The 27,883-nt window shown below is 45.4% G+C and overlaps 1 protein-coding gene across 2 annotated transcripts in view; it reads right to left on the bottom strand.

Moving 5' to 3' along the window:
* CASP10 (caspase 10) overlaps positions 1 to 27,883 on the bottom strand; it is an 86,464-nt gene that overhangs the window by 32,483 nt on the left and 26,098 nt on the right. For both annotated transcript variants that reach the window (XM_040357212.1, XM_040357211.1), the window contains exons 2-4: positions 27,342 to 27,675; positions 15,974 to 16,070; positions 5,034 to 5,169 (exon numbers count right to left, since the gene is read on the bottom strand). In XM_040357212.1, coding sequence (XP_040213146.1) covers positions 5,034 to 5,169; positions 15,974 to 16,070; positions 27,342 to 27,637 — 529 coding nt within the window. In that variant the 5' untranslated portion in view covers positions 27,638 to 27,675. The remainder of the gene's footprint in view (positions 1 to 5,033; positions 5,170 to 15,973; positions 16,071 to 27,341; positions 27,676 to 27,883) is intronic.

Raw genomic sequence — 27,883 nt, 5'->3', positions numbered from 1 at the left:
CTTAACCCCTACAGCACCCCCTCCTGGTTAAACCCTTCACTGCCCTTGTCATTTTTACAGTAACCAGTGCATTTTTATAGCACTGTTCGCTGTAAAAATTACAATGGCCCCAAAATAGTGTCAAAAGTGTCCGATGTGTCCGCCATAATGTCGCAGTCATGATAAAAATCGCTGATCGCCGCCATTACTAGAAAAAAAAATATTAATAAAAATGCAATAAAACTATCCCCTATTTGGTAGACGCTATAAATTTTGCGCAAACCAATCCATAAACACTTATTGCGATTTTTTTTTTTACCAAAAATATGTAGAACAATACGTATCGGCCTAAACTGAGGGAAAACATGTTTTTTATATCTTTTTTGGGGATATTTATTATAGCAAAAAGTCAAAAATATTGAATTTTTTTCAAAATTGTCCCTCTATTTTTGTTTATAGCGCAAAAATAAAAAACCACAGAGGTTACCAAATATCACCAAAAGAAAGCTCTATTTGTGGGGAAAAAAAGGATGCCAATTTTGTTTGGGAGCCACGTCGCACGACCGCGCAATTGTCAGTTAAAGCAACGCAGTGGCGAATCGCAAAAAGGGGCCAGGTCTTTTAGCTGCATAATGGTCCGGGTCTTAAGTGGTTAAAGCCTCGTACACATGGTGCGAAAAACAGAAGGGAAAAGTCGTAAAACAAGCTGTCTGTGGATTTTTGGATCATTAGTATGGTGCATTCAACAAACGATTTGACTTTTACATGAGACAAAAGCTGGATGTGCAGGCTATAACATTTTTGTTGGATGTGAACTCAACATCTGATTTTTGGATGGTCAGTCCAAAAATCGTCACACAAAAGTCGAAAGCACAAACACGCATTATCGAAATCAATCCTGCAAATGCGCTTTTGACAAAGATCAGACGCTCAGTCATCCAACAATCAAACCGTGTGTACGAGGCTTGAGAGTTTAAATTTGTATGCAATCAGGCAGGCCCTTGCACTACATGGTTTTGGTAAATCTGAAGACAAAAATCTGCAGAAAATCGAATAGTATGTATGGGCTTTAAAGCCTGGTACACGCAGTTTGATTGTTTGACAACCGAGCACCAGATTTTTGTCAAAAGGACGTGTGCGAGGATCTTGTCTTGCATACTAACGTTACACAAACTGTCGGCCAACAAACACGAATGTAGTGATGTACTACGTGGAATTTCAGCTCTTGAGCGCCACCCTTTGGGCCCCTTCTGCTAATTTTCTGTTGCGTTGATTCCGAGCAATGCGTGTTTGTACTTTTCTACTTTTGTGTCACAGATTTGTGTACTGACCATCCGAAAATCTGACGTGAAGCTATAGTACAAAAATGTACTAGCCTGCCATCCAACATTTTGTTGTCGGAAAATTGGACAACAATTGTCAAAAGAATTTCGGACAACAGCCTGTGAACAGACAATCCCCTTCTGAAAATCTAACCGTGTGTATGAGGCTTAAGGCCTCGTACACACGGTTTGATTGTTGGACGACCGAGCGTCTGATTTTTGTCAAAAGCGCATGTGCAGGATTTTGTCTAGCATACTAACTATCCGCAAATTGTCATTTGACAAACACGAACGAGAAATTACTGTAACTTATTCTTTATACTACTATTGGTGACTTACTATGAGAGTATAAAGAGGAAGTACATTTTTCAAGCGCCATCCTTTGGTCCCCTTCTGCTAATTTTGTTTAGTAGAAGTCTGGTGAGCGTTGATTTGCGATTTTCACATTTGTACAAAACAAAGGCCTTTTAAAATACGTTTGGCATAACTACATCAGTATGACCAGCAAAGCAGCTTCATTATTATCCTATTAAAGAAGATGAGAATTTTGACGTTTCATCAATTGCCGCATCACGAGTGTTAATTTTAGATTAGGAACAGTAGTTTACAAGACCAAACTCTTCCCAGTCGTTCCTTCATTCTGAGCATGCGTGTTTGTACTTTCGACTTTTGTGTGGCGATTTCTGTACTGACCATCCGAAAATCAGACGTCGAGTTCACATCCGACAAATTTTTTTAGCCTGCACATCCAGCTTTTGTCTGACGAAAAAGTCAAATCGGCTGTCAAAAGCACCGTACTAACGATCCAAAAATCCGCAGACAGCTTGTTTTACGAATTTTCCCTTCAGATGTTCGTACCGTGTGTACGAGGCCTAAAAGGGTGGCGCTCAAGAGCTGAAATTCCTTGTAGTACATCACTACGTTCGTGATTGTTGCCTGGCAATTGTGTACCTTTAGTATGTAAGACAAGATCCTGGCACACACAGACAAAAATCAGACACTCGGTTGGCCAACAATCAGATTGTGTGTACGAGGCTTAAAGGAGTTGTAAATTAAATTTTTTTTCCACCTTAATGCAATCTATGCATTAAGGTGAAAAAACATCACATAACGCCGGCCCCGAGCCCCCGTTATACTTACCTGACCCCTCGAAAGTCCCGCGCGGTCCTGAGATCCTCTTTGCCGCTCAGCCTGGCCGCTGATTGGCTAGAGCGGATGGGATTAAGAGGAGTGCAGCCCTTGGCTGGCGCTGCTGTCAATCACATCCAGTGACAAGGCCCGCCGAGGGGCGAGGCCAGTGAGCAGCTATGGCCCCTCGCTGTATCACGGGAGCGCGCCCGCAATTAGTGACCACCATGCGAGCTCTCGCATGACTGTGGTTACTAATTGCCGGGAGGACCAGTGACAGCCCCAGAGGGACCCCAGAAGACATGGATCGGGGGCACTCTGTGCAAAACGAACTGCACAGTGAAGGTAAGTATAACATGTTTGTTATTTAAAAAAAAAAAAAAATTCCTTTAGAGACACTTTAACCACTTAAGCCCCGGACCAAAATGCTGCCTAAAGACCCAAGGGGTTTTTACAGTTCGGGACTGCGTCGCTTTAACAGACAATTGCGCGGTCGTGCGCCGTGGCTCCCAAACAAAATTGGCGTCTTTTTTTCCCCACAAATAGAGCTTTCTTTTGGTGGTATTTGATCACCTCTGCGGTTTTTATTTTTTGCGCTATAAACAAAAATAGAGCGACAATTTTGAAAAAAATGCAATATTTTTTACTTTTTGCTATAATAAATATCCCCCAGAAACATATATAACATTTTTTTTTCCCTCAGTTTAGGCCGATACGTATTCTTCTACCTATTTTTGGTAAAAAAAATCGCAATAATCGTTTATCGGTTGGTTTGCGCAAAATTTATAGGGCCAGATTCAAGAAGCTATTGCGCCCGCGCAACCATAGGTTGCGCGGCGCAATAGCTGTTTTGCTCCCGCGTAGCGAATGCCCCTGATTCAGGAACATCGCTACGCGGACTGCAGCCTAGGATATGACAGGCATAAGCCTTCTTATGCCTTCATATCTCAGGCTGCATTCTTGCGTTGTCTGCTAGGGGGCGCGGCCATTGTGATCGGCGTATAGTATGCAAATTGCATACTACCACCGATTCACAAAAGTTGCGCGGGCCCTGCGCACGCAAGGTACGGAGTTTCCGTACGGCGACTTTAGCGCAAGGTTGCTCCTGCTATAGCAGGGGCAGCCAATGCTAAAGTATAGCCGCCCTTCCCGCTCGTGAAATTTAAGTTTCACGTCGTTTACGTAAGTGATTCGTGAATGGCGCTGGACGCCATTCACGTTCACTTAGAAGCAAATGACGTCCTTGCGACGTCATTTGCCGCAATGCACGTCGGGAAAGTTTCCCGACGGAGCATGCGCTGTTCGCTCGGCGCGGGAGCGCGCCTAATTTAAATGATTCCCGCCCCCGGCGGGATCATTTACATTAGGCGCCCTTACGCCGGGCTATTTAGCATAGCGCCCGCGCAATTTACGGAGCTACTGCTCCATGAATCGCGGGCATATCAAAATATTTGCGTGGGCGCAGAGCAAAAATCTTTGCCCTTTGCCCACGCAAATATTGCGCGGATCTACCTGAATCTGGCCCATAGTGTTTACGAAATAGGGGATAGTTTTTTTGCATTTTTATTTATTTATTTATTTTTACTACTAATGGCGGCGATCAGCGATTTTTTTCGTGACTGCGACATTATGGCGGACACTTCGGACAATTTTGACACATTTTTGGGACAATTGTCATTTTCACAGCAAAAAATGCAAAAATGTTTACACACGGCTCTCCCCGTTCTTCAGCTCCGGGGAGCGATCGCGACGGAGCGGCTATAAACGAATAGCCGCGCCGTCGTCCCGGATCGCTCCTGAAGCCACGGGGACCGCCGCATGTACCGGGGGGGGTCCCGATCGGACCCCCGACCCACGTCAAGCAGGGCACGTATATATACGTTGATGTGTCTGCCTGTGCCATTCTGCTGACGTATATGTACATGAGGCGGTCCTTAAAGCGGTTGTAAACCGCATAAACTTTTTTTTTTTTCCCCCAAACCTGCAATGCAAAAGGCATAATAGGCTAGTATGCACCGCATACTAGCCTATTATGAAATACTTACCTCGGAACGAGGTGTGTACCACTTACCTGGTCCACGCCGAGCAGGATGTCATCTTGCTCCGGCGTGTCTTCCGGGTATCGCCGCTCCAGCGCTGTGATTGGCTGGAGCGGCGATGACGTCACTCCCGCGCGTGCGCGCGGGAGTTTTAAAAGCGGCAGGGTCCGGCGGATGCCGGTTCTTCAGCCGTGGATTCCCCCCTGCGCATGCGCCGCCCGCATTGCGGGGGGAATATCTCCTAAACCGTGCAGGTTTAGGAGATATTCTCCTTACCTACAGGTAAGCCTTATTATAGGCTTACCTGTAGGTAAAAGTCCAAATAGTGGGTTTACAACCACTTTAAGTGGTTAAGAGTGCTAAACTTTTTTTCAGTACAATCAGCACACTTTTCCTAGTCTGGTTACTGCTTCATAAAAACAGAAAACACATAGGTAATGCGATCTGCAAAATGCAAATGCTCCTATTTCACAATGTCATGAATGGCTACTTTATCAACAGCAACATGTATTTCAATTCGATTTTTTATTTGTACATTGGAAAATAATATGCCAAGTCACCCTACCTCTGGATTCCTTATACTGGTTTATTCTTTTTAGAAGCTCCTGTGAAACATTGCGGAACACCTTCTCCAGAACTTCTAAATTATCCTCTGATATTACTTCAGTCTTATCCAGGTAACATAAAATATCCAAAAAATTCTGAAAGATACCATGATTATTAAAAACAATCCAATAATTTTTGTACCAAAGCAAGGCATCACAAGAACATAAACACTATCAGCTAGCTACTTTTCAATAAAGTACTGCAAAGAGGTAATCCTATGCACCCTTAGTGTAAAATCATGCAAATTATTTTTATTTTTTTTCATGTTTACCTACCTGATTTGGGTAACTGGGGCCCGCAGTGCATTCAGACATAAAGTATACCTAAAGGCAAAACTTTTTTTTTGGATAGAGTAAAGCCTCGTACACACGATCAGATTTTCGGATGACCATTCATCCGTTTTTTTGTGGCATGCTAGTCTCATGTCGAAATTGAAGAGATTACTCACCATCCGAAAATTTTCATACGACAGAATACAACTTCAGAAGTGATGTAATTAATTAAATAATTTTGTATGTATTCTTTCGTTTCTGAGCATGTGTAGTCTTGTTCTTACGTTTTTTTTTCCGGATGAAAATCGTACTAATTAAACAAAAGGAGGGGAAGAGAGCCGAGACAGCGAGGGCAGCTGTGAGGGATGAGCAGAGGAGCACAGGGAGTGAGGAGACAGACAATTGCCACCAGAATCTGTCAAATGTTGAAGATAAAGAAATCCTAAAAATGTTGGTCTCTGACAAACTGAGAACAGCCTGGAAGTGGATTCTACCTTTGATGTGAAGAGGCAGTGAGTGCCAGAGGAAAAAACATTCATTAAGGAATAAAAGTTTTTTAAATTCCTCCATTTAAAACCTCTTATGGGATACTGCTTATCTGAATCTAAATCTAAATCCCTGCAAGATTTTACCATCTACAAATCTGCCCTTCTCAAATACAACTCCTGCCTCCACACTGCTAAACAAACTTATTACAACACTCTCATCAAAACCCTCTCATCCAAACCTTGTCAACTCTTTTCTACCATTATTTCCTTACTTCACCCCCAAATGCCCCCACCCACCAACTTGCTTACCACTTAACAGATTGCCAACCATTTCAAAAGCAAAATCAACACAATTTGCAAGGAGATATCCAGCATTCAAATTCCTCCCATACCCAACACATCGGGTCCAACGCCAAACTCAATACTCTCCTCCTTTTGCCCAGTTACAACAGATGAAGTTGATAAACTCCTCTCCATGGCCCACCTTACTACCTGTCCCCTGGACCCTGACCCCTCTCAGTTACTGCAACCACCTTTCAGCTCTATCCTTAACTCACTAACCCACATCTTCAACCTCTCCCTCTCCTCCGGCACCTTTCCTCCCCCGCTCAAACATGCACTGGTTACCCCCATACGTAAAAAACCCTCACTAGATCCCACCTGTTTGAATAACTTAAGACCAGGGGCGGACTGACCATTGAGTCACTCGGGCACTGCCCGAGGGCCCCATGCCACTAGGGGGCCCCACCAGGGTTGCCAGGCTCAGTAAAACCAGGGACAGTATGTCAAAATGTATGTTTTTTTAGATCTGTCCCTGATATGTCTGAAACCGACATGCTTTTGATGTGAAAATCCCGAGATTTTAGCTGCCCCGCCTCTGCACTGCCTCCTGGCGTGGTGGCCATCTGTAAGCCCAGGGGCCCCATAATCTTCTATTGCCCGGGGGCCCCATGAGTTGTCAGTCCGCCCCTGCTTAAGACCCATCTCCCTGCTCCCATTTGCCTCCAAGCTCATTGAACGCCTTGTCCATGAGTCGCTACCTCACAGATAACAACCTTCTCGACCCATGGCCTCTACTCCATACTCATAGACCTCTCTGCTGCCTTTGACACAGTTGACCACCTGCTCCTCCTCAGCAAATTACACTCCCTTGGCCTCTGTGTTTCTGCTTTATCCTGGTTCTCCTCCTAGCGATCTCAGCGCACTTTCAGTGTTACTTACAACTCCATCTCCTCCGCTCCTCTTCCTCTTTCTGTACCTCAAGGCTCCGTCCTTGGGCCTCTCCTATTCTCACTCTATACCTCTTCCCTGGGCCAGTTGACAACCTCCCACGGCTTCCAATACCACCTCTATGCCGACAACACCAAGAACTATCTCTCCACTCCTCAACTCACCCCCCCTCGATCTCCTCACGGATCTCAAACTTACTGAATGATATATCGGTATGGATGTCACACCACTTCCTCAAACTCAATCTTTCTAAAACTGAGCTTGTTATATTTCCTCCTTCACGGTCCCCCCTGTGTTATTTTACAATTAATTTAAACAACACAACCATTGGTCCCTCCACACATGCCAAGGCAAAACAAGATCCTGGCATGCACCCTATTTGACAAAAATCAGGCGCTCGGTTGGCCAACAATCGGATCGTGTGTACGAGGCTTACCACTAAAAATTTAGCTCAGGTGCATCCTGTTTCCACTGATCATACTTGAGATGTTTCTACAACATAATTGAAGTCCACCTGTGGTAAATTTAGTTGATTGGACAGGCACACCCCTGTCTATATAAGGTCCCACAGTTAACAGTGCATGTCAGAGCACAAACCAAGCCATGAAGTCCAAGGAAATATCTGTAGACCTCTGAGACAGGATTGTATCGAGGCACAGATTTCTGCAGCATTGAAGGTCCCTATCAGTACAGTGGCCTCCACCATTTGTAAATGGAAGAAGAAGTTTGGAACCACCAGGACTCTTCCTAGAGCGGGCCTTCGCTTAGTCAGGGAGGTGACAAAGAACCCGATGGTCACCCTGACAGAGCTCCAGCGTTTCTCTGAGGGGAAACTTCCAGAAGAACAACCATCTCTGCAGAACTCCACCAATCAGGCTTGTATGGTAGAATAATGGTCTTATAGCAGCACCATCTTAGATGTATAGCATTTTAGAGTGTGCCCCCCAAGTATGTTTTTGTATTTTGTATAGACTTTGACCAGGTCTCTTGGGCTGGAGCACCCCTCCCCCTCTTCATTACCTCACATTAGTGGCCACCAGTGTATAGGAAGAATCCCTTCAGTTCTCCCACATAGAGGAGTTTATCTCCCATGGTTGAGACACAGGTTCTTTCATTCTATTACTAGGGTAGGACCCACTAATTCGGGGTACTTTGTCGCAGTAAGTGGGCTTAGCACTATATGACCATATAGTGTGACCAAACCCCCGTATTTTTCAATATGTTCAGGTGTTTTTAATTAGCCTTGCTGGTTAAATGTCATTTTTGCATGTGTGCGCTATAATCTGTTTTGTACTGTCTTTGGTCTTATAGCAGCACCATCTTAGATGTATAGCATTTTAGAGTGTGCCCCCAAGTATGTTTTTGTATTTTGTATGGTAGAATGGCCAGACAGAAGCCACTCCTCAGTAAAAGACAAATGACAGCCCACCTGGAGTTTGCCAAAAGGCACCTGAAGGACTCTTAGACCATGAAAAATGAAATTCTTTGGTCTAATGAAACACAGATTGAACTCTTTGGCCTGAATGGCAAGAGTAATGTCTGGATAAAATCAGACACCGCTCATCACCTGGCCAATACCATCCCTACAGTGAAGCATGGTGGTGACAGGCTGACAGCATCATGCTGTTGGGATGTTTTTCAGTGGCAGGAATTGGGAGACTAGTCAGAAAGATGAATGCAACAATGTGCAGAGACATCCTTAATGGTAACCTGCTCCAGAGCACTCAGGACCTCAGACTAGGGTGAAGGTTCATCTTCCAACAGGACAACGATCCTAAGCACACAGCCAAGATAACAAGGGTGTGGCTATGAAACACCTCTGTGAATATCCTTGAATGGCCCAGCCACAGCCTAAACTTGAACCCAATTGAACATCTCTGGAGAGATCTGAAAATAGCTGTGCAACGACGCTCCCCATCCAATCTGATGGAGCCTGAGAGGTCCTGCAAAGAAGAATGGGGGTAACTACCCAAAAAATAGGTGTACCCAGCCTGTAGAATTGCTCTCAAAAAGACCTAAGGCTGTACTTGATGCCAAAAGTGCTACAACAAAGTATTGAGCAAAGGATGTGAATACATACGGTATGTATTTTTTTTTTCATTTGTAATTTTTTATAAATTTTCAAAGATTTCAAACAAACTTCTTTCACATTCTTTCATTCATTCTTTCACATTGTCATGTATTGTTTGTAGAATTTTGAGGAAAACAATGAATTTAATCCATTTTGTAAAAAGCCTATAACATAACAAAATGTGGAAAAAGTACTGTGAATACTTTCCAGATGCACTAAATATACAGTATCTCACAAAAGTGAGTACACCCCTCACATTTTTGTAAATATTTTATTATATCTTTTCATGTGACAACACTGAAGAAATTACACTTTGCTTTCACATAAGTTGGGACTTGTGGACTTGTGTCTTTTTTCAACTTCACCTGCTATGTAACAATGTACAAGGTAAAGTAGTGAGTGTACAGCTTGTACAACAGTGTAAATTTGTTTTCCCCTCAAAATAACTCAACACACAGCCATTAATGTCTAAACCACTGGCAACCAAAGTGAGTACACCAATAAGTGAAAAAAAGTCCAAATTGGGCTCAGCTGGCCATTTTCCCTTCCCGGTGTCATGTGACTTGTTAGTGTTACAAGGTCTCAGGTGTGAATGGGGTGAAAGTGTTAAATTTGGTGTTATCGCTCTCACTCTCTCATACTGGTCACTGGAATTTCAACATGGCCCATCATGATAAAGAACTCTCTGAGGATCTGAAAAAAAGAATTGTTGTTCTACATAAAGATGATCTAGGCTATAAGAAGATTGCCTAGACCCTGAAACTGAGCTGCAGCACGGTTGGTGCTCAGGAAAAGTGACAAGGAGTTGTGCCATGTGCCAATTGTGCCATGTTCTTTCCATTTTCGGATGATGGATTGAACAGTGCTCCATGAGATGTTCAAAGCTTGGAATATTTTTTTAGAACCTAACCCTGCTTTAAACTTCTCCACAACTTTATCCCTGACCTGTCTGGTGTGTTCATTGGCCCTTATGATGCTGTTTGTTCACCAAAATTCTCCAACAAACATCTCCTCTGTTCACAGAACAGCTGTATTTATAATGAGAATAAATTACACACAGGTGGACTATATTTACCTAATAGGTGACTTCTTAAGGCAATTGGTTCCACAGATTTTTAACTAGGGCTATCGGAGTAAAGGGAGCTGAATACAAATGCACTCCACACTTTTCAGATATTTATGTGTAAAACATTTTGAAAACCATTTATCATTTTCCTTCCACGTCACAATTATGTGTCACTTTGTGTTGGTCTATTACATCAAATCCCAATAAAATACATTTACGTTTTTGGTTGTAACATGACAAAATGTGGAAAATTTTAAGGGGTATGAATACTTTTTCAAGGCACTGTACATCAGGGCAGAGCCATCAGTGGGCAGTATGTCAGTGCAGGGCAGTCAGCCATCCCCATGAGATACAGACCCCCATGCAGCCATCCGCATAAGATTCAGACCCTATTACAGCAACTGCCACCGCCACAAGGAAAAAAAAACACAGAGAGGCCCATAAGCCCTCCAGACTTGTAGAGACCCCAAAAGCATCACTAACATACCCCATCCACCCACACATCACAGTGCAGCACCAGAAGGAGGGATGGAGTGATCCACTCTAAGGCTGGCCACAACCCCTACAGAGTCCCACCCAATCACGACTAAGGCCTTGTACACACGACCGAGGAACTCGTCGGGCGAGACATCGGTTTCCTCGACGAGTTCCTTGTTAGGCGTGTCGAGGAACTCGACAAGCTTGCTTTGCGTACACATGGTCATGACAAAATCTCCTCGTTCTCAAACGCGGTGACGTACAACAAATACAACGGCAGGGGAAGTTTGATTCCACTTGCACAACTCTTGGGGCTGCTTTTGCTATCTCATGTGTTTGCGTGTTAAGTAAAAGTTTGGTAAGAGACGATTTGCACTTTACAGTCAGTTACAGCTTGAAAAATGTGTTATCTCCAGTACAAATGCTACTTTTACTCCCGTCTCATACTTTATTCTGAGCAAGCGTGGGTTTCTTAGCATACACACGCTCGAGTTTCTCATTGAAAACCAGCTCGACGAGGAACATGACGAGGAAGTTGAGACTCCGAGCCTTGCATCAGCCAGTAGGAGTCCCTAATATGGAATAAAGCCATTCGATCAGCTCAGCTGCTGGATAAGAAGGTAGAGGGAATAATACGTTTCTGCACGGGTGGCGCATGTTTTTTGTGAACACGCCTGGCAGCACAGATAGGTTGCCCCAATCGTCAAAATTTAGCTGTCCGTGACTGACCTTGACTTAGCCTGTTTAAATTCAGTAAGTGTCCCGGACTAATCGGGACTGTTTCATCTTTCATTCATAATTAACAAAAAAGATGTGAAAAATAGAAAATAGAGGGCGCTAAGCCCATACAAATACTATGTACAGTGCCGTGAACCAATCCAATATGATTGGCAATTAATTAACACTCCCTGGTGAATAATTAGATAAAAAATAAATAAAATAAAGTCCCATATATTGCAGACAGCGCTGCACATTCAGAATAAAACACAGCGTGAAAAGTTCCAATGTGATCAATGTGAATATATGAATCCCACACAATAAGGGAAATTGTTGCAGTCCACTATGTTGATTGTGATTTTCTTAAGAGGAGAGAAAGTGCCACCACCGCTCTAAATAACTTCAATTCCACCCAAGGTGCTTGATATTAAATTGCTCTTACCAGAGCTAGTTGACCAGTTTAATGAAAAAGTGGTCAAACCAGCTATTGCAGGATTGTGCCTGCGCACATGAGGATATGGACAACCAAAAGACAGATCACCCCTGATCACATGTGGATCTGATCACGTTACATACGTGATCGAATGTCCATGTAATTTACAGTACGTGGGAAGAACTACACGTCAATTAAAGATCCGTATTAATGAACATTTAAAGAATATAAAAAACAGTTTTCCTAACCACAGTGTGTCAAAACATTTTGCCAGCCACCATGCTAGTGATCCTAGTCTCTGCACCTTTTATGGTATAGATAAAATCGATAGAAATTGGCGAGGCACACACATGCTGAGGAGTGTTTCTCAAAACGAAATGAAATGGGTACATAAGTTACGTACCATGCAACCATCAGGATTAAACGTTGAACTTGATCTCAATTGTTTTTTGACTGATGACTAACCCAATTCTCTGCCAATTTTACTCTGAGAGTTTTTCAGAACAAAATTCTCTTTTTTATTACTCTTTATATAGTATACAATTGTGTTTTATAATGTTTAAATTCAATTTTTTTTCACTTTTTTTATCTATATATATTTACCAGGAAATGTGATCTCACATTATCACATTTTCTAGTTTGGAATTATATTTATTATTAATATATTTTTTTGGTTTGATTTGGATTTATGGTTGGATGTTGGATAAAAGATGCACTTCCAGAGGGAGTCAGGGGAACTCTCTTTGCTTGGGTTTTTCCCTTTTCTTATATTTTCTTTTATTATCTTCTATTATTGGTTATGTCCATATCTATGGTCTAGTATAATTATATATATTATCTTTGGTCCTATATAGGCCATGTTATATATATTTAATTAATGTATTGAGAGCCACTTTATATTGCATCTGAATCATATTTCAATGACTGTGCACGTCTGGAGGGATGCGAGAGTAGCGGTCTAGTTTAAACCTTGCTCTTTCTGTGCCGTTTTTTGGGTTTAAACTGCGGGGTATAAGATTCACTTTTATAGGCCCTTATGTAAAATATACCTTTGTCTATAGATTCCAAGATGTAGAACCTGTCTATATGTGTGCTGTATACCTGTGAGTGTTATCGCGGCACCGAGGCTGAATCTAAAAGTGATTTTTCATTTGACCAATGACCGGCCCGCACTTACTACATATACCATGATGCTTCAGTGACCAGGTACGCCCCCCTGATGACGTTAGCATAACGAAACGTACGTCGGAGGCAGACCTGGTCACGTGACGTCCCCCCTGCGCTGTGGAGTGTCGGCAAGGATTCATCGGCGGTGAGACAGCGGCGGCTTCCACCCCCTTTTTCCGAATCCCACATTTGAAACCGCAGACTGGCGGTGACAAGTCCGCAGCCTCAGTGCCGGGTGGGCACCCTGGAAAGTAAGAGGCCATTTGGCTGTTTTTAAGTGTTTTTAATAAACGTTATTACGCTATTGGTCTTCCTGGCTTTCTTCTCTTGCATAACGTATCCCATGTGGAGTCCCTGGATCTGTCTTTTGGTTGTCCATATCCTCATGTGCGCAGGCACAATCCTGCAATAGCTGGTTTGACCACTTTTTCATTAAACTGGTCAACTAGCTCTGGTAAGAGCAATTTAATATCAAGCACCTTGGGTGGAATTGAAGTTATTTAGAGCGGTGGTGGCACTTTCTCTCCTCTTAAGAAAATCACAATCAACATAGTGGACTGCAACAATTTCCCTTATTGTGTGGGATTCATATATTCACATTGATCACATTGGAACTTTTCACGCTGTGTTTTATTCTGAATGTGCAGCGCTGTCTGCAATATATGGGACTTTATTTTATTTATTTTTTCATTTTTTATCTAATTATTCACCAGGGAGTGTTAATTAATTGCCAATCATATTGGATTGGTTCACGGCACTGTACACAGTATTTGTATGGGCTTAGCGCCCTCTATTTTCTATTTTTCACATATGTACAATTTTTATTGTTTGTGAGGAGCAGCTTATATTATTGTTTATTAATTATTTTGTGAGTTAGGCGCGGAATTTTTACCTTAAACAAAAAAGATGTGACCAGATGTTTTTTGCAGTAAATGTATTTCTGCACCAGTTTCTCTGCTCCATCTTTCACATATCAAACTATTAGGGCCCGTTTATAGTAAGTGCAGTTACCTGTGTTTTTCCTTATGGATAAACACAGGTAACTGCAATGACACACAGAAAACTACTATTGTTGTTAGTGTGTCATATTCACACCAGAACACTGTTTCAATATTTTAGTGTAGCACCCTCTAGTGTGCTAGATGTACATAGTTTGTAGTGTAGGAAAATGTGGCTTGTCTGAGAGCCTGGCCTGGGTTGAATCTGAGTGACTAAGAGGTTGGATGATTAGCAAGCAGCATTTCTGGTGACTCCCTCTGCTTTCTGGATCCTTTGAGAAGCTTTCAGAAGTAGTGGATAGAGTCTAGGAGGAGTTGTTTGGAGTATTAATAATGGCTAGATCCAATCCCCAGCAAAATGGGCTGGTAGGGGGCAGGCCACCTCATATATATATACTCATGGGTCATGCCAGGGACAGTTGAGTGCAAGATGTGGAGGAGGAGGAGGAGGAGTGCTGATAAGGCTGTCGGAGGCCCTCAAGGGTGCCCCCCCCAGTCTGGGGAGGGTGACCTCGGGCCTAGGCTTGGGGGTTGGAGGGACCCTATACAACAAGGAATCCTTCCTGGAGACATGGGAGCAAGGAAAGGACAGCGGGAGCAGGTCAGGCCATCCAGGTGGTCTCCTGAAAAGACAGCTGAGTGGGCTGGTGAGTGATCAGTCTGGGAGGACTGAGGAGAGAGAGAGTGTCAGTCTGGGAGGACTGTGTAAAAGTAGCCAGGAGGGCTAGTGAAAGGGGCATCTGCAGCCAGGCGGCCTGGCAGTGCCTGAAGAGGTGGCACTGGGATCAGTAGCCACAGGACTGATCAAGCTGGCAACTGCAATTTAGCTACATACTTAAAGGGGACTTCTCTCCAAATCTGTGCTTTGTCAGATCTACAACCGAGTGTAAACTGGAATTCTGCAAGCAAGTGTGCTGGAGGAAGTGAGGAGTGTATACAGACTGCAACTTCTCTATAGGAGAAGTTGTCCCTGAAGTTCTTTGAAGGCAAGTGGGCATCTCATAATTTTCCCAACCCCTATCCAAGTTCTATCCCCTCAATAAAACAATAAAAATAGTACCAGACTGTTCTCTGACTCTGGAGAGACGGTGAAAATTGAATGTGTCTGGCTGTGCAGGGTGGGGTGATCCCATTCTTCTTGTGGCTCTTTAGGGGGTTTGCTACATTTGCATAATATCGCACTGCTCTAGAGGACCCTGCATGTCACCATGAATGAAATGTCCCAATGTACTTCTCATATAAAGTTGAAACAAAAAAGCCAGCTGAGCGATGTGATAAAACCGCATCACACCACCCCCGGCCGCACCTCTCCGTAGTCTAAAATGGACAGCTGCCCACATGCTAAATCTCTCCAGTTCAGTCTGCGGACGAGTATGAACTGGACTGGATTCTCTTCTTTCAGTGCACATTGTCATGAATTTTTACATGCATTATAAACAATCATTCATTTTTATGCACCGCTATCACCAGGCCCTAAAACATGCTTTGATGCATCAGATCAGTGAATAAATGAACTAGAAAACCCGTCTGCAACCACAGCAGACAGACTTGTAGTTATCAATGCAACATAGTAATCAGCACACTCCTAGTCCATTTGCACTTTGTTCAGCTTATTACCTAAAAGTATGGGCAGAGAGCCTTGAGAGTCTGCAGGCGCATGACATCCAGTGATCACGGGTAGAATGCTTTGCAGGCCACCATGAAAAAATAAATAAAATGCACATCATTTGTCCTGCAAAAATATGTGCATTTATTATATTTTTCATAAAGGTGAACTTAGTCCTCAAAGCTGAACTCTAGCCAAAAACTATATTTGGACATGTGTAAAAATACATTAGCACTAATAAAGTGTGTGCCATGTTTGTAGAATGCAGCATTATGTAAGACTTTTACCACCCTATACAGTATAGTAAGATCCAAATAAATACACTATTGGTATAATAAATCCACAAACTATTGAAACATAAATCAGTCTTTCACCTTGTTTTCCTTGAATTTGCTTGGAATGTCCAGAAGAAATATTATACTCCTTAGGTCTTCTTTGGTGATGCTTTCTGAAAGCTCAAAGAGCATTCGTCTGTAGTCATAAGAGAACAGGCAAACATAAAATAGTTAGGCATTGATTAGTACTTATATATTTTCAATATCGCAAAGAAAAAAATGTTTTAACCTAATTTTCACATTTTTCAGTAATTTTTTTGCGTCCTGGAATTTTGATTATTTGATGCCTTCACTGACACAGTGTAAGTGTGTTTTTAGCTATTTATTAATTTGGGCACTCAGCAGGACAGGGGGGCCAGGAGCACCGGTGAGGGGATCTGAGAAAAGGAGGATCCGGGCTGCTCTGTGTAAAACCCCTGCGCAGAGCAGGTAAGTATAACATGTTTTTTTTTTTGTTTTTGTTTTTAAAACAAGCCTTTAATATTACTTTCAATCAAAGCTTTAAATATAAATCTTAAATAAATAAAAAGAAAGAATTGCACTTGACGCGTACACACGGTCGTTTTTCGGCATGAAAAAAAATGACATTTTTAAAAACGTAATTTAAAATCATTGGGGCAGATCCACAGAGCGAGTACGCCAGCGTATCTACTGATACGCCGGCGTACTTTCAAATTACCCGCGTCGTATCTTTAGTTTGAATCCTCAAACCAAGATACAACGGCATCTGGGTTAGATCCGACAGGCGTACGGCTTCGTACACCTTCGGATCTTAGATGCAATACTTTGGCGTCCGCTGGGTGGAGTTTGCGTCGTTTTCCGCGTCGAATATGCAAATTAGCTATTTCCGACGATCCACGAACGTACACGCGGCCGTCGCATTCTTTTACGTCGTCTCTAGTCTGCTTTTTCCGGCGTATAGTTAAAGCTGGTGTTTTGCGGCGTATAGTTATGCTGGCCATACACTCCACGAAAAATCGTCCGAAAGAACTTTCGAAAAACAAAAGTTCTTTCGTGAGTGCAAACGATAGTGCCATCATGTAATGGGCGATAAATAGTTCAGTGGACATAGAAAAAAAAAAAAAAAGGTTCTTTTTTTTTTACATATACCTAGTGCAGAAAATTCGGACAGGAAACACATTAACCTTCCGATTTATCGTTCGTTCGGCAGAAAATTTCGAAACTTGTCCTTCGTTTTTTCGGCTCAAAAACGTCCAAACGATTTTCGATTTTGTGCCCATTAACTGCCCGAAAAACGAAAGAATTTTCTTTACGACCGATTTTCGTATATTGTGTATGGCCAGCATTAGACTTGCCATGGCCGTCGTTCCCGCGTTTAATTTGAATTTTTATTTATTTTTTGCGTAAGTCGTCCGTGAATCGGGATGGACGTAATTCATGTCTATGTTAAAAAAAATTACGTCCTAGCGACGTCATTTAGCGCAATGCACGGCGGGAAATTTCGGGACGGCGCATGTGCAGTTCATTCGGCGTGGGGACGCGCTTCATTTAAATGAAACACGCCCCTAATCGCCGATTTGAATTCCGATTTTAATGATGAAGTTGGAAAAACATCGTTTTTTTTTCATGCCGAAAAACGACCGTGTGTACGCGGCATCAGTCTTATACTCTGCTGATTTATCCTAATGTGTAAGTATCTGTCTCTATTTTAAATGAAGGCTGGTTTAGTGTGGCCATTGCTCCCTTTCCCATTATGAATGATGATGCTATCTGGTCTGGTACATTAACTCAGGGAGCCATCTAAGATTCAATGGTTGGTGGTCTGATGGCGGTCTGATGTGGACTATCATTGAGCGCCTGGAATACTCTGTTTGCAACATGCTGTATTGATCTCTGTTACAAGGGATCAATACAATTTGGTAAGAGGTTTGTATTTCCGTTGGAGGGTACAAGGTGCTTATATTCATTTATTCCAAGAATTGTTCACTTCATCGATGGATGGTTGGAATTCTTCATATAAATATTTGCTTGATGGACTCACTGTTGTGCAACGTTTGATTTAAGATTTTATTATTTCGATTTTGGACACTTTTTAAATTTAGTTTTCATCACATTAATGCGTTATTTGTGATTTGTTTGAATGCGCACTTATTATTAGCATATGTTAAAAATAAATCTGCCAGGCAGTATAATATACCAGCTCAAAAACAATTTTCCCTTCTCATAGCATACCGAAGCCCTTTCCTATTGATACGCCGGCGTAATTTAAAATTTCCCGCGTCGTATCTTTGTTTTGTATCCACAAAACAAGATACGACGACATCTTGGATCGATTCGACAGGCGTACGTCTTAGTATGCCGTCGGATCTAAGCTTCCATTTTTTCGGCGGCCGCTAGGTGGCGTTTCCGTCAAAATCTGCGTCGAGTATGCAAATTAGCTAGTTACGGCAATCCACTAACGTACGTCTGCCCGGCGCATTTTTTTACATTGTTTGCGTTCGGCTTTTTCCGGCGTATAGTTAAAGCTGCTGTTATAAGGGGTACTCAATGTTGTATGGCCGTCCTTCCCGCGTAGAAATTTGAAATTTTTACGTCGTTTGCGTAAGTCATTTGCGAATAGGGATTTGCGTAGAATGACGTCACCGTCGGAAGCATTGGCTTGTTGCGGGTAAATTTCGAGCATGCGCACTGGGATACCCCCACGGACGGCGCATGCGCAGTTCAAAAAACGTTGTTTACGTCGGGTCACGACATATTTACATAAAACACGCCCCCATCACAGCCATTTGAATTCCGCGCCATTACGCCGCCAAAGATACACTACGCCGCCGTAACTTACGGCGCGGATTCTTTGTGGATTAAAAAAAAAAAAGTTGCGGCGGCGTAGTGTATCTTAGATACGCTGCACCCGGCGTATTAATGTGCCGAGGTACGTGAATCTACCCCAAAATGTTCAGTTCAAGAAGATGCTATTACATTTAGGCCCCGTATACACGTCCGAGGAACTCGACGGGCAAAAATCATCGTTTTGCTCGTCGAGTTCTGTGTGAAGCCGCCGAGGATCTCGGCGAGCCAACTTTCCTCATTGAACAACGAGGAAATAGAGAACATGTTCTCTATTTGGCTCGACGAGGAACTCGTCGGCTTCCTCGGCCGAAAGTGTACACACGGCCGGGTTTCTTGGCAGAATTCAGCTCCGATCGAGTTTCTGGCTGAATTCTGCCGAGAAACTCGGTCGTGTGTACGGGGCCTTAAAGTTGTAACCAGCAATCGCCTGGAGGAAGCATTATAGGTTGCAGAAGCTCAAGGGTCAACAGAAAAGGAAGAACATAACAACATATTAGAGGAGAAAAAGTGGTAAAAGGAAGAGAGCTCTCCCCCAACCAAAAAACAGCCCCTGCCCTCCTCCCTGTGATCGCCAAGGTAAGAGGGACCTTCTCCCTTTAAACACCAATAGAAGAAGCAACACTAGACTTTCCAATGCAGCAGACTGTGTGTGAGCAGAGCCCTTCCCCATTTTATGTATAGCACAGGGAGAGAGGCAGAGAGGGGCAGGAAGTGGGGGAACTGCATTAACATTTTTCTCCAAACTTGGGCAGCCAGCAGACTCACTATGCAGAATTTCAACCTGCTCACATACTACTGAGTTCTATAGTCGCACAGAGGTTGGAGGAAAGTACCACTGCACATCAGGGACTAGTGGTTCTTGTGCAAGAAACTGGTATTTAGATTTTTTTTTAATTTGACAGGTTCTCATGAAAGTAAACATGTAATATGCTTACTCATGGCAAAGCAACAGGTTTTTTTTTTTTTTTTTAACAGAAGGAATATTTATTGAAGAGAATCAGATGGTTACATGCTTATACAGGCCAAACAGTACACACAGGGCCGCAAGACTCTAAACAATTGTTACAGACAGTGCAAGGATAGCCATCTTCAGTATGAAACATCATGTTAGCTTGTCCGGATGAGAGAGGGAAAACAAAAAAAAATAAAGGGAAGGAGGAAGAAAAAAAGGAAAAAGGGGAAGGGGGGGGGATGAAAAGGAAAGAAGGAAGAAAAGAAAGGAAGGGGGGAGGGGGGAGAGGGGGGGAGAGAAAAAGGAGGGGGGGGAGAGAAGGAAAGGGGAGGGGGTCACATCCCATCCAGCAGGCCAAACGTGATAGCCAAGTAATCACAGCATACATTACAACGTATAGTCACAGCGAGTCCTGAACATTGAATGATTACCAGAACCGAAGCGCGAGGGCTCCATCAACCCGTTCACCAGACCCAGGGCGAGTAGGGGAACACCATGGCCACCCCGGAGGGGAAAGGGGGCATACAACTAGACCCAAATACCTCAGACCGTCAGTCTCCTGGCCGCCACCCAATCCCCCCAGATCTTGTCAAACTTCTTGGGGCAGTTACGTCCCATGTACGTTAGCTTGTACAAGGGGAGGATGTCATTCACCAACTTCCGCCAGGTTGACAAACCAGGCGGGTCAGCTGCCTTCCAGTGGAGTAGGATTGCCTTACGTGCATAAAATGCCGCAAAGAAGATAAAAAGCTTCTTATGTTTGGAGGTAGGGAGGTTATCCGTGATACCGAGCAATAGGATCAAGGGATTCAGCCCAACAGCCATGCCACCAATCGACTCAATCTCTGCCGCCACCCGTTGCCAGAATTCTTGCACCCTCGGGCAGAGCCAGACCATGTGAATAAAATTCCCCACCTCTCGGCCACATCTGGGACACTTATCCTCAGAAGTGTGGTAAATAACCGCCAGCCTCTGAGGCGTATAATAGACTCTATGGATAAATTTCAGCTGAATGAAACGCTCCTTCGCCGATATCATGAGGGGAATGTACTGCTGCAGTCCCTCCGACCAGTCCTCCGATGTGAGGGTCGGCAAGTCCCGCTGCCAGGCAGAGAAGGCCCGTGAGGCCCCCGCCCCCCCCCCCGGCACAGGTCAACCTAAAGTAGATAGAGGAAAGCACCCTGTCCATCACGCGGGAAGTAAGGAGCCTCTCCACCGAGTGGGGTTCCACTTTAACAGGGTCTGGAAACTGCGCTCGGATCGCATGTCTAAGTTGAAGAAACCTGAAGAACATCCAGGGGGGAAGTCCAAACTTAGTTTTTAAGACGCCAAAAGAGAGCAATCGACCCTCCGGCATGACATCTCTCAGGGTTTTTACGTTATGCCGTGCCCACAGCTGTGGATCTGGCACGGTCCCCAGCTGTGGCAGGGACGGGTTGCCCCACAGAGGGACGTGGGGGGAGACCGATCCGGGCTCGACCAGAAGCCTCGAGACCTGTCCCCACACCACAACCGTGGCCCTCATTGGTGCGGTAATCTCAGCGCTAGCCCTAACCCCCCGATATACCAGATTGCTCAGTCCAGCATAGGACCCTAATATAGCTGCTTCAAGGGTAACTGACGGGTTAGTACGATCCTGCGTAAACCACCACCTAACTGACACCAGCACAGCCGCCCAGTAGTATTTCCTAAAGTTTGGAAGGGCTAGACCGCCCTCCGACAAGGGGAGCTGGAGTATGGGCCTACCCACCCTCGGGACCGAGGCCTGCCACACAAACATACCCACCGCCTGATCCAGTCTGTCGAAAAATGACTTAGGGATAATCACTGGCGTATGCCTAAAGACATACAGAAACTTGGGGAGGAAGGACATTTTAACCAAGTTAACCCTGCCCACCGGCGTGAGAGGCAAGGTCTTCCATGCCGAGCACCGATGAAGAAACTTCTGGAGAACAGGGTTCACATTGGCCTCGATGTACTCAGACAGGTTTCTGCGAACCATGATGCCCAGATACTTAAAGCTGTCAACCCACTGCAGCGGGGCCGGCAGATCATCGGGAGGGGGGGACCGAGTCAGAGGAAAAAGGACCGATTTGTCCCAATTAATCCGAATGCCCGAAAATCTGCCAAACCTATTGATTATTGAAAGGGCAGCAGACAGGGAGCTGCGTGAGTCATTAAGATAAAGTAAAGTGTCGTCTGCGTACATGGACACCCTTTCGACAACAGAGCAGACCGTAATACCAGCGACCTCGGAGGCAGATCGAAGCATAATGGCCAGTGGTTCGATGGCTAGGGCGAACAGGGTTGGGGAGAGGGGGCACCCCTGCCTTGTACCCCGGTGGAGTGGGAAGGATGCAGAGAGGGAGCCATTCGTCCGCACCCTTGCAGTCGGGTTTGCATATAACATCCTGAGCCAGGAGATGAACTGCGGTCCAAGGCCAAATCTCTTTAAAACCTCCCACAGGTATTCCCACTCCACCGAGTCAAAGGCCTTCTCTGCGTCAAGGGAAGCAATAACCTCTTCACCCCCCCTCCCAGCCACCCGGTCAATAACCGTGAACAACCTCCGTAAATTTATGTCCGTCCCTTTGCCCGGCATAAAACCAGTCTGATCCCCGTTAATCAAAGATAGTATCACTGCACTGAGCCGATTCGCCAATACTTTAGTGAATATCTTCGCATCGACATTTAGTAACGATATCGGTCTATATGACGAGCAGAGTGCCGGGTCCTTCCCGGGTTTGGGAATCACCACGACAACCGCCCGCTGCATGGAGGGGGGCAGCGAGTGTCCCCGAAGGGAGGTCAACAGGGCTCCCCGATATCGCCCTCCCAGGGAGGCACCGTGCGTCTTGAAGAATTCGGCCGGCAGGCCGTCATCTCCAGGAGTCTTCCCTGCCTGCAAAGAGGCAATCGCCCCCTGCACCTCCTTCAGGGTGATCGGAGCGTCCAGTGACGTGCGAGCCCCCTCCGAAAGAGCAGGAAAGACCAGGCCATTTAAGAAGGAGTGTAGCTCCTCAGGGGAATAGTCAACTCTGGACGAGTACAGCCCTTCATAGTAGGCCGCAAAGCAGGCGTTTATCCCACTTGGATCCGAGACTAGTTCCCCTGACACATTCCGGACATTGGCAATAGGAACAGAGTTGGTCGGGTCCCTAGAAATCCACGCTAGCAGCCGCCCCGTCCTTTCCCCCTGTTCAAACACCCTCTGAGACTGATACAAGAGTTGCTTCTTAGCAGCCGTCAGTCTAAGGAGTTGAACCTCCCTCACCGCCACTTGGAGTTCCACCCTCCGCTGCTCCCCGCCAGCCTCCGCATACTGTGTTTCCAGCGACTGAGCTCTGTCCTCCGCCTGGGCCAATGCGGCCCGGGATGAAGCACGAACAGACTGTATGAGGGACTGGTATTTATTCCTAACCAGAAGTTTGAACCCCTCCCAGCGCTCCGGAGATTCAGTTCCCGGGGCATCAGAAGACCAATAGTCGGCTATGCAGGATTCCATTTCGGGTTCTATCCTATCATCGGATACCCAATACCTCGAGAGGCGCCATAGGCCCCCACTCGGGGCCAGACCCGTGCGCAGCCGGAGTAGAATGGGGGCATGATCCGAGATCCCCCTAGGGAGCACAGAAATCTCCTGTACGTTAGTTAGGATAGGGCTGCTGGCATACATGAGGTCAATCCGCGACATGGCTGCATGAGTGGCCGAGCTACACGTGAAGCTTTTAATCCCTGGATTCCTCCACCTCCAAACATCCGTTAGGCCAACGGCATCCGCCCACCTCGAGAGCGGAGAGTCATCTGCAGAGTCAGAGGACATCCTGTCTAAGTTAGGGCAGGGCACCATGTTGAAATCCCCGGCTAAGAGGACTGCAGCGGATGAATAGGACGCCACTAACTGAACAATCTTATTGAGGAGACCAATAGCAGCAGGGGGCGGATTATACAAACCCACCAGAACCAGCGGCATGCCGGCTACCACGGCGTGTACCACCACGTAATTACCCTCTGGGTCCAGATGCAGGTCAAGCAGCGTAAACTGTAGGGATTTGCGGATAAGGATGCTAACCCCCCTGGCCCTACTGGAGTGAGTGGCGTGGTAGTAGTGCCCTACCCACGGTTTACGCAGGCTGAGAATCCTGCCACCCACTAGATGTGTCTCCTGCAGAATACAAATGTCCGGGGAGTAACGTTGAAGAAATTTAAAAACCAACGCCCGCTTAATTTTGGAGTTGAGCCCCCGGACATTCCAAGAGATCACTGATAGGGAGGCCATGGTAAAACTAGAAAAAATAAAAATAAAAATAAAAATACAAAGCAAAACAGGACAGGGAGGCAGCAGGGACCCGCATCTGGAGCCCCGGGCACAGTCACCCCGACAGGCAGCATCATTGAACCACCACTCCCACCCCCCAAATGCACAAGCACATATCTGAACGTAAGCATATCTATTCCTTCAAACATTAGCAAAACAAAGAAAATCAAAAGAAAACTTACAAAGTTAACATCCCCAACTCCCCCCCACCCTGTACATTCATCAGAACCAGAATGCACCTGGATCCCCCCAACAAAAGTGGTTATACACCACATAGGGTCGTGAACATCAAACAAGCAGGCAAGTGCAGTCCGAGCACAAGGTGCACAGGTTAGTAGCAGAGATGCCGCCAACGGAGCGGAACTCAAAAGAATTAAGCGATCTCCTGGCTGGGCCAGGGGCACAGTTCTTAAATGGATTCTTGCAGCACGTGGTCAGGATCCGTAACAGTCACATGCTGATAGGCAGCACAAGGGCAGAGCCCACCCCGGCGGTCCCACCGGGCGATCAAGAGTATCTTAGTTCCCTGGCTATATCCCGGCCTGATCCATAAAAGCAGAGAAACACCCATCAGCCCCTCATGTCCCTACAGGACCACGCAGCCGGTCACCCCCCCCCCCCCCCGCTCCACCAGAGCGAGCCCGGGGCCCACACCACCCCAATGCATGGAGGAAGCGCCAAAAACATATGTCCGGTGTGATCCGCGCCTAGGGGGAAGGGGGCGACACCCAGGCCCCATCAAAGGCAAAGTCCCCCCCCAGGTCAGGGACAGCAGAGTTCAAGCAGGTGATTCAGAACATGGGGGGAACAGGCCAGGCCATTCCTCAACAGGAGGTACCCACCAGTGTCAAGGCCCCCGCAGGGGGACACGAGAGCGTCAGGACAGAAAGTTCCCAGCATAAAAAGCATAGTCAGCAGCAAACAGGGAAGAAAAAAAAAAAAGGGAAAGGAGGGAAAAAAGCCAGCCAGGGTATTACTCACAGGGCCATCAGATCTTCTTCGGCTCAGCCACGGGGCAGGGTGTCAATCCATCTGGCAGCCTCCTCGGGTACAGTGAAGAACCGAACGGTCTCGCCATCCACCACCCGCAGGCGGGCCGGGAACATCATACTGTATTTCATGTTCCTAGCACGGAGGGACTGCTTCACCGTATCGAAGGATTTCCTCCTCTTCTGCGTATCCACCGCAAAGTCCGGGAAAAACATGATCTTGGTGGCTTCAAACCGGACAGCCTCAATCTTTCGTGCCTCCCGCAAAACCAAGTCCCGGTCTCTAAAGTTTAGTAATTTAAAGATGAAAGTGCGCGGGGGGGCACCAGGGGGACCGCGGGCAGCCGGCATCCTGTGAGCTCTCTCCACAACGAAATGCGCGGAGAACGCGGCCTGAGGGAACAGCCCGCGGAGGAGCCGCTCGGTGAAGGCAGGCGCGTCCGGTCCCTCAGACCCCTCCGGGAGGCCGACAATACGCAAATTATTGCGCCGGTTCCGATTCTCGGCGTCTTCAGACTTGGCTTCCAGATGTTTAAGTCTGACCTGCACCGTGTGAAGTGTGGCAGCATGGTCCCGTAGCTCATCCTCGGCGTCCCCCACACGGCGCTCCGTCTCCGCCACACGGCCTCGGATCTTGTCCTGGTCCCGCCGCATCAATCCCATCTCCGCCTGAAGGGAATCGATTTTGGCTGTGAGTGCAGCTTGGCAGCCGTTGATGGCTTGCATCAGGGCCGAGAAGTTTGCGTCCGCTGTGAGAGCCGGGCCAGCCTCAGCAGTCTGCGTCGCCATATTGGAGGTCTTCTCCACGTGCGCCGAAGGGGGAAGAGACGACCGGCTGTTTGCGGCCGCCCGGGACCCGGTCCTGTGCTTTTTCCGGGTCTGTACCATCGGCCAACACCAGCAGGCAGGATAAGGTGTGCCCCCGCCAGAGCAGAATGGGCAATCAGGATAGTGTCCCCTCCGTTTCAGCAGAGCTCCGCTCCTACACGTCCAGCTCAGTTGCCATCTTGGCCACGCCCAAAGCAACAGGTTTACTTTGCTTTCCCTCCCTCTCCAGCACATACTTGACTTCCTTTCAATCCAGCGCCAATTCATTTACTGCTTGGATCTGAAGGAAATATCTGGGCATGGAGGATCATGAGACTCACCCCATGTGACAGTACTGGCCCAATCAGTGTCAGCCGGCACATACCAAACAACACATTCGTCGGGACACGAAAAAGGTGGTGACGTCAGCACGTCTTTTGGGCGGAGCGATGTGCTGACGTCACCACCTTTTTCGTGTCCCGTCAGACGGGTTGTTTGGTACGCCAAAATTCAGCCTTTTTATTGCTCTGAGCTAGAACTTATATTTAATAAACCTAAGGATTTTACACTATCTGGTTTCTTTCCAGTGTCTAATTCCCATCAAATCCCTTGCGTACCATCGGGAGAAGTGGAGTGACCCTGCGATGTGGAGAAAGGCCCCGGCTGGGTTTTAAGCCCTAGGCGTTCATTGACCCCCTGTCATAAGTGGTCAACTGGAGCTGGTAATCAGATTCTACAGCTGCTGGTGGATTCATTGTGATACTATTGGTGATGGACACTATCATGGAATTATTCACTTTAAGTGTGGACATTCTTTGAATTAACTCATTTGGTCACATATACAGACTTTTATACGATTAGCGCAATTTTATTATTTTTCCAATCTTAGAAGAAAGCCTGTTAGGGTCTGCAAAAGACTTGAGACTAGGGTGGAGGTTCACTTTCCAGCAGCACAATGATTTCAAACATACAGCCAGAGCTACAATGGAATGGTTTCAATCAAATAATATTCATGTGTTAGAATGGCTCAGTCAAAGTCCAGACCTAAATCCAATTGAGAGTCTGTGGCAAGACTTGACGCTCTCCATCCAATCTGACAGAGCTTGAGCTATTTTGCAAAGAAGAATGGGCAAAAATGACACTTTTTAGATGTGCAAATCTGGTAGAGACATCCCCAAAAAGACTTGTTGCTGTAACTGCAGTGAAAGAAGGTTCTACAAAGTATTGACTTTGGTAATACAAATGCACGCCTCACTTTTCACATATTTATTTGTAAGAAATTTTGAAAACCATTTATCATTTTTCTTCCACTTCACAATTATGTGCTAATTTGTTTTGGTCTATCATGAAATCCCAATAAAATACAGTTACGTTTTTGGCCGTAACATGACAAAATGTGCAATAATTGCTACTGTGAAGGTTCAGGTTTGAGAAAAATGCACATATAATGTAATGTGCTAATTAGGATTAATTTCTTTCTAACTGCAAAAAGAAATCAGATAAACCAAATAACATAAACAAAAAAAACTGTACCTATACATTGATATGTATCGTTCCTCTATTAAGGCATTGTTCATAGCACTCTTGTTGGTGTTTAGCTTCTTTAAAAGGCTGTGCTGTCCTATTAGGTAGAGTAATTCTGGCAGAATGAACATATCCTCTTCACTTATTTCACCAGATTTCTGAAGCTCTTCAAAGATGTCTAGGCTTGATCTCATTTTCTCCAGTTTTTTATTTGGAATTATACCCACACAGAGAAATTTTAAAGATTCAAAGTCTTCTTGACCAAGATTGTTGTCAATATAATAAAGCAGCTGGTTAAGATCCATCTTCACAAACACAGAGGGCAGTTAACATGCCAATTTACCTGAGACAGACAGAAAGAAAGTTTAATAAATACACATAAGTCTGTAATAAGTAAAGGCCAATCAACCTAAACCATTATTTTCCACTTTGGATGAATAATTGAGAGGTAAATTCTGTTTCTGCTTATTACATCCATCATAGAGATCTTCAGTACTTCAGTCTCTGCCCTCAGCCATAGCAATTAAGAAGCTACAATTGGTTATCTCATT

Source organism: Rana temporaria, chromosome 6, assembly GCF_905171775.1.
Source record: "Rana temporaria chromosome 6, aRanTem1.1, whole genome shotgun sequence".
NCBI classification, from domain to species: domain Eukaryota; kingdom Metazoa; phylum Chordata; class Amphibia; order Anura; family Ranidae; genus Rana; species Rana temporaria.
This window is presented reverse-complemented; position numbering and strand designations above follow the sequence as displayed.